The sequence below is a fragment of the Engraulis encrasicolus genome, chromosome 18 (assembly GCF_034702125.1).
Source record: "Engraulis encrasicolus isolate BLACKSEA-1 chromosome 18, IST_EnEncr_1.0, whole genome shotgun sequence".
Taxonomy (NCBI): domain Eukaryota; kingdom Metazoa; phylum Chordata; class Actinopteri; order Clupeiformes; family Engraulidae; genus Engraulis; species Engraulis encrasicolus.
The window spans coordinates 21,141,496-21,148,995 of NC_085874.1; the positions used below are offsets into that span (position 1 = coordinate 21,141,496).

At 44.9% G+C, this 7,500-nt stretch overlaps 1 protein-coding gene across 1 annotated transcript in view; it reads left to right on the forward strand.

Moving 5' to 3' along the window:
• Positions 1-7,500, forward strand: part of nbas (NBAS subunit of NRZ tethering complex) — a 269,476-nt gene that overhangs the window by 176,962 nt on the left and 85,014 nt on the right. Inside the window, exons 42-44 of the mRNA XM_063223269.1 lie at positions 1-41; positions 1,168-1,278; positions 7,311-7,500. The exon at positions 1-41 is cut by the window's left edge and continues 195 nt beyond it; the exon at positions 7,311-7,500 is cut by the window's right edge and continues 61 nt beyond it. Coding sequence (XP_063079339.1) covers positions 1-41; positions 1,168-1,278; positions 7,311-7,500 — 342 coding nt within the window. The remainder of the gene's footprint in view (positions 42-1,167; positions 1,279-7,310) is intronic.

Here is a 7,500-nt window from a genome sequence, read left to right on the forward strand (position 1 = left end):
GACGCCCAGTACAAGAAGGAGACCATCCTCGGCCTTGCAGAGTAAGAGGAAGAGAGGGAGGGAGGGAGATACAGAGAGAGAGAGAGAGAGAGATAGAGGTTTACTGTTCAAGAAGGAGACCATCCTTGGCCTTGCAGAGTAAGAGGGAGAGAGGGAGGGAGGGAGATACAGAGAGAGAGAGCGATAGAGGTTTACTGTTCAAGAAGGAGACCATCCTCTGCCTTGCAGAGTAAGAGGGAGAGAGAGAGAGGGAGGGAGATACAGAGAGAGAGATAGAGGTTTATGCTGTTCAAGAAGGAGGCCATCCTCGGCCTTGCTGAGTAAGAGGGAGAGGGAGAGTGATAGAGAGCGTGACCGTGACCGGGCGAATAGACCGGCCGCGACGAGATTCAAGCGTCAGAGAATCGTCTCTGTGGAGCAAGAGCGATACGAGCGATTGAAGCGACTAGACTATGTCCGTTAAAAGCAGAATGCAAGCATTCCAACAATCCCATTGGCTGTGGCGGCTGTCGCCATACCGCATCATAGCTAATTTGCATAATATTCCCAGGAATTCAACTACAAACTGTCGCGCGAATCGCCTCTAGTTGCCCAAAACGATTTTGTCGCGCAACTCAATACAAAGTCAATTACTTCGGTCCTTCGCCTCGTTCAGGTAGCGGCCAGTGTATTCATGCTGGGGGGGAGACTTTGACTTTTAAAGAGCTTTTATTACATATTTATGTAGCTAATACACACAGCTCCCCAGGAGATACGTTTAAAAAGAAAAAATAAATAAATAGAAAGAAAAGAAAAATATACATGTTATGAACCAGCTCATTCAAGGGTGCAACATCAATGGAGACAACAACAGTCACTGATGTTGAACTTGTGTGTGTGTGAGTGATTCATGGATTTGTTGTTGGGAGGGGGGGGGTGAACATTTCAGAAATCCATTCATAATTCATTTATTGCGCTAAAGACATCCTTTTTACAAGGCTATGGCATGCACACAAACGCACTGTGTTTTTGTTTGCGTGTGTTTGTTAGTACCTCACTTCATGTGTAACCGGATCACTTCATATCTAACCGGATACACTGTTGAATATGATTGATGAATTCATGACGTGTGTGTGCGTGTGCCTCTGCGTGTGCCTGTGTGTGTGTGCGTGCGTGCGTGTGTTTCAGGACGCTGGATGAGAGTGTGTATGGCATCTCGTTGTCCCTGGCCCAGCGTTACAGCGTCTCGCTCTGGGAGGTCTACATGACGCACCTGGAGTTCCTGTTTACGGACAGCGGGTACGACACGCATGCACACACGCACACTCACTCACTCAATCACTCAATCACACACACTCTCTCTCTCTCTCTCTCTCTCTGTCTCTGTCTCCTGTCTCCTGTCTCTCTCTCTCTCTGTTTATAATGATTACAGCATGCACACACACACACGCACCCATGCGCACACACATGCCCACGGATGCAGAGGGGTTACAATTACCTTTTCAATTTACACAATTCTAGTCAAACACCCCACCCTTAAAGCTCATACACACTGGAACACACACACACACACACACACACACACACACACACACACACACACACACACACACACACACACACACACACACACACACACACACACACACACACACACACACACACACACACATATTGTAATTTACTGATGCAGATTGGATTCAGCCCCCACCCCTTTCACACACACACACACACACACACATCATTGTTGTTGAGATTATCACCAACTGTCACTGCAGCATACACACACACCCATATGTACACACACACACACACACACACACACACACACACACACACACACACACACACACACACACACACACACACACACATGTATTGATGTAGTGTTGACTGTGAGTGTGATTGTGTGGTGTGCACACGGGCGTGCGTGAGCATTTTGTGTTTGTAGGTTTTTGTGTGAGCGAGAGGGAGAGCGTGAAACCAATTTGTTACCACTAAGACTCCCATCTCTTCTCTTCTCTTCTTCTCCCTCTCCTCTCTTGTTCTCTCGCTCCCTTTGTCTTTGTCTTCCGTCCCTCTGCTCTATCTCTTCTTCATCAGTATGCTGCTGGGAGGCCCTCACTAGCACACCATGGAATATTCAATTAAACACACACACACACACACACACACACACACACACACACACACACAGACACACACACACACACACACACACACACACACACACACACACACACACACACACACACACACACACACACACACAGACACATACACACACACACACACACACACACACTCTCTCTCTCTCACACACACACACACACACACACACACACACACACACACACACACACAGCATGGAATATTAAATACACACACACACATACACATATATGCAGACGCGCGCACACACACACACACACACATACAGACACACACGCAAACCATGGAATATTAAATAACACACACACACAAACACACACTGCATAGGTACACAGAGAGATACTGTATACACAGTCATAATCTCCTGTCTCTGTTTTTATCATTCATCTCGTGAAATGCAGAACACCCAGGGGAAGGGAGAAAAGTTGAGATCATACACAACTTTGATGCCTTTTCTGTACTTTTTGTGTGTGTGTGTGTGTGTGTGTGTGTGTGTGTGTGTGCGTGCGTGCGTGCGTGCGTGCGTGCGTGCGTGTGTGCGCGCGTGTGTGTGTGTGCGCTCTCACATTTTAGTTATGTATGAAAGCATCTTCAATTTTCATCCTCACTCTGTCCGGCAGCCATTTTTTTGAGGATTAAGTTAAAATTGATAGAACTTCTCTCTAATCTTTTGTTTGTGAATTTTGATTGTGTGTGTGTTTGTGTTTGTGTGCGTGTGCGTGTGCGTGTGCGTGTGTGTCTGTGTGCGTTCACGCATACACGTAGGTGTCTGTGCTTCCAAGTGTTTGTTGTGTTGTTTGTGTGGTCTTATGTCTTTGAATCTCCAATTCTTTTTCATGCGTTCATTTTATAATATTAATATTTGCTGTCCCTATCTGACTTCCCTAGAACGTGTCTGTCTACATGTTGCCTCTATGTCAGCAGGGTTTTTCTGCCCTGCTCTCCTCTCCTCTCCTCTCAAACTCTCATCTTGTTGTTTTCATTTCTTTAAGCTTTCTCCCTTTAAAAAAAAAGAAAAATAAGAAAAAGTAAATACCGTCCTTTCATTTTCTGTCCATGACACGGTCAAGTTCCACTCTCTTCACCACCTGAGGCATTTGGGGTGTGCGTGCGCATGTGCTTGTGTGTGTGTGTGTGTGTGTGTATGTGCGTGTGTGTGTGCGTGTGCGTCTGCGTGTGTTTGTGTGTGCGTGTGCTTGCGTGCGTGAGTGCGTGCGTGTGTGCCTGCTAAAACTTTAAAGAAAGGTCAGTGCTCCTACACTGTAAGTACCTCTGTGCCGCCATTGCTACTTCTTGCCCCCATCATCCAAGTCCTCATTTTCATCAGTGCAACCTGTGTCTTTTTTTAGCTGTCAATCATTTCCTTTCTCTGTATCTAACTTTCTCCATACACTTGCTTGACTTCCCACTTCCGTGGCCTACTTTGTACTATGTGTGTGCGCGTCTGTGTCATTGTCTGTGTGTGTGTGTGTGTGTGTGTGTGTGTGTGTGTGTGTGTGTGTGTGTGTGTGTGTGTGTGTGTGTGTGTGTGTGTGTGTGTGTGTGTGTGTGTGTGTGTGTGTGTGTGTGTGTGTGTGTGTGTGTGTGTGTGTGTGTCTATGTCTATGTGTCTTTGTCTTTGTCTTTGTGTGTCTCTGTGTCTGCGCAAGTTTATCTGTGTGTTAGTGTTTGTGTGCACGCGTGTGTGTCTGTGTGTGTGTGCGCGTGTGTGTCTGTGCGCGCGCATGTTTTCACAAGAGAAAATGTCAAGGGGTTGAGATGAAAGGTTGAAAGGTCGGCATTCCGGAATTGTCATGCACAGCATATGTCCTCTGTAATCACTCTCAGCAATCATCCATCATGCATTGCTGCCCTCATCCAATATTATCATCATTCTTTCTGCGCAGCTCTAGGACCACAGGAGAATATTCAAGCAGTAGTCTCTAAGAAAGAAAAGAAGTAGCCTAGCTTCCGTTAGTGGTTTATTTGGGGATCATAACATCTGTGGTTTCATTCAATCATTCATTCATTCATTCATTCATTCATTCATTCATTCATTCATCCATACAATTAATCAGTCAACCAACCTTTCATTCATTCATTCATTCATTCATTCATTCATTCATTCAATCATCCATACAATTAATCAGTCAACCAACCTTTCATTCATTCATTCATTCATTCATTCATTCATTCATTCATTCATTCATTCATTCATTCATTCAATCATTCATTCAATCATCCATACAATTAAAGCGATGGTTCGGAGTAGAATCACCCTAATGCCATTTGAACCGTGACACCCATCCACCTTTACACCCGAAGTGTTTTCTGCCGCAGGCTTACATCAACAGAGTTGCCGTGTTATTCGATGTTTATTCCGGATAGCTTGACTCAAGCGCATATGGATCCTGGGCACCGTCTCCAAATTTTCCCCACAAAAATAACATGTCATGACACCAAACTTCTACAGTATAACAAATGTGGTTTGTACTCACAAAAAGATGAATTTGAAACTTTGTACATAGTCCAGGAGTTTATTAGTAACAACACACGAGACGATTAGCTTTTCTGCTGCTAAACATCCGTCGACGTCACTTCCTCCAGCTGGGACTGTCCACTTATTGTAAGGTTTGTGTTTTAGTCCACAGCCAGGATATATGCACGAGTGTGGCATCGTCTTCTATTTATTAAACGTGGTAAAAATTAAATCCGAAGTGGTTAATTTCTAGTTGTAGCGCAAGCTGTCTTTTTGAGTTTTCCGCTTTCCGGACTCACGTGTATTTGTTTCCATCAACAAAGTCCCAGCTGAAGGAAGTGACGTTGACGGATGTTTAGCAGCAGAAAAGCTAATCGTCTCGTGTGTTGTTACTAATAAACTCCTGGACTATGTACAAAGTTTCAAATTCATCTTTTTGTGAGTACAAACCACATTTGTTATACTGTAGAAGTTTGGTGTCATGACATGTTATTTTTGTGGGGAAAGTTTGGAGACGGTGCCCAGTATCCATATGCGCTTGAGTCAAGCTATCCGGAATAAACATCGAATAACACGGCAACTCTGTTGATGTAAGCCTGCGGCAGAAAACACTTCGGGTGTAAAGGTGGATGGGTGTCACGGTTCAAATGGCATTAGGGTGATTCTACTCCGAACCATCGCTTTAATCAGTCAACCAACCTTTCAATCATTAATTAATTCATTCTTTCATTCGTTTGTTCATTCATTCATTCATTCATTCATTCATTCATTCATTCATTCATTCTTTCTTATATTCTTTCATTTAGTTAAAAGTTGAAGGTTGAATGCACATCATCAGAGCACTGCCCAGTCCGGTGTGGGTGCAGCAGGTCTACAAAATGGGATCTTATTCTTCTGTTCAACATGTATTCTGTTTCCCATTCCATGCCATTCCAAGTCCCCCACTGCTAATTCCGTACTGTTTTGTCAGGAAGGGATAGCAGATAGCTAATCTGTAATCCTTCATGACCCACACAGGTTGTTGTCAGCATATTTGGATGCATCTGATCGTTTTAGAGGTCTCCGCTGTATTCACATAGACCTCACAGTGGAAACTCAAAGAGGAAACTCAAACTCATGCCTTTCCTGTTGCATTTACAGACTGGAGAGTCTTGTTGCCCTGGACGATAACCTGCTGCTGTGCAGCTTCATAAGGGGGGGGGGCTTTTAACACCACATGTGCCGCCGTTGGAGGGACTGAAGCGATTTTACTGGCGGCGGTGAAAATGCATTGAAGCAGATTAGTCCTTACACACCAACACAGAGGTAGTCGGGTGGCGGCGGCACGGGAGACGGCTCAGTGTGACGCAGCGTTCCGGCTCCAATGAAATGTTCATGCTGGCAGCAGCCGGCAGTGTCCCATTGAAATGAATGGCAAAGTAGCATTGGCTGTGGGGGGGATTTTGAACAGGACTGGCCGCACACACCGATGCTGTCAGTGTGAAAGGCAGAGTAGAACACACCGCCCGAGAGGCCGTCTTCTCGCTGCCACCACGCCATGCTCTGTTGTGTAACCAGCCTAAAAAGAAACTCAAAACAATGTACCTCATCAGAGCACTGCCTAAGTGTGCACAGCAAGGACACAGCAAATCTTCAGAATCTGTCTTTTTTTCCCCATCCCATTCAGTTTCAAGTCACCCACCCTGTTGCTTATAATTCAGGTCTGTTTTGTCCGGTCATGTATTGACCAGTAGCTTTTCATATGGGGTGGGGGGTATACTTTTATGCCTTTTTTTTCCAGAAGAGTACACTTCACATCTAGCACCTTTGTACAGGCAGAGAGGCCTTACACTTGGCTTTTTGTCTGAAGGTGTTGGGACCTGTGTGATGTGTGCACCAGGCAAAGGAGGCAGGAACAACCCACCCCCACCCCCACCCCACAACACAGCCATCCTCTTGCAAGATGGTCTTTGGTGTATGGATCACGTCCACTCGTCTGCTTTTTTTGGTTTCCTTCACTTTCAAAGGGATCTTTTAAGATTTTAATATAGCGGTATATTGGATTTGACTGGACTGTGCGGTTGTGGAATTATGAAGTAGGTAAGCTGACTCTTCTGGGGAAGGAGGTCAGTTGGGGTGGCTGTTCAGCCTTTCTGGATGAAAAAACGGTTACAGAAGTTTTGAGTGGCTTTCATTTCTGGAATATAATCAAGGTGCTTGAAAAGCACCATAGAGTCAAGGAATTCTGAAGGGTCAAGGGAACTTTCTGAGAACTCTTTTCAGTCGACATTGTCAGTGGTTGGGTGACATTTTTTTTAGCAGGATTTTATGTATTTACTTTTCAAAAGTAATGTTTCTTAAAAAAAAACATTATTATTGTACACAAGACCTTAGCAAAAACGGTTAAGCTAGCGTACTGTTGTGCTGTGGACCCTGGTTTGGTTCCAGCCTGAGGCAATTTCGCGATCCTCCCCCATCCCTCTTTTCCGACATTTTTTTTTGTCATCTCTTCACTGTCGTCATCTCCTGCCAATGGATAAATAAACACCAAAAAGATTGTGCAAGCTTTAAAAAAAAATGTATAAAAAAATGCCACTTGGGATTTTGCACAAAGTCAGGCCACAGTGGATCTCTTCACTGTCACCATGAAAATGAAGGCATACAAATTGCGAATGAATAAATAAATAAATTGATGATGTGATATTTCTCCCCATCTCCTCAGGCTGTCCACCAATGAGATCGAGAGCCGCTGCGAGTCCCTGGCACTGCTGCCCACGCTGAAGAACAATCCGGAAGGCTTCTACGGCCACATGCTCAAGTATGTCTACCCTGTCATCGCAGGAAGTGACCTCAGCCGCCTGCTGCTCTACTATTCGCTGCTGGAGTCATGTGACTGTGCCCAGTACGTCACC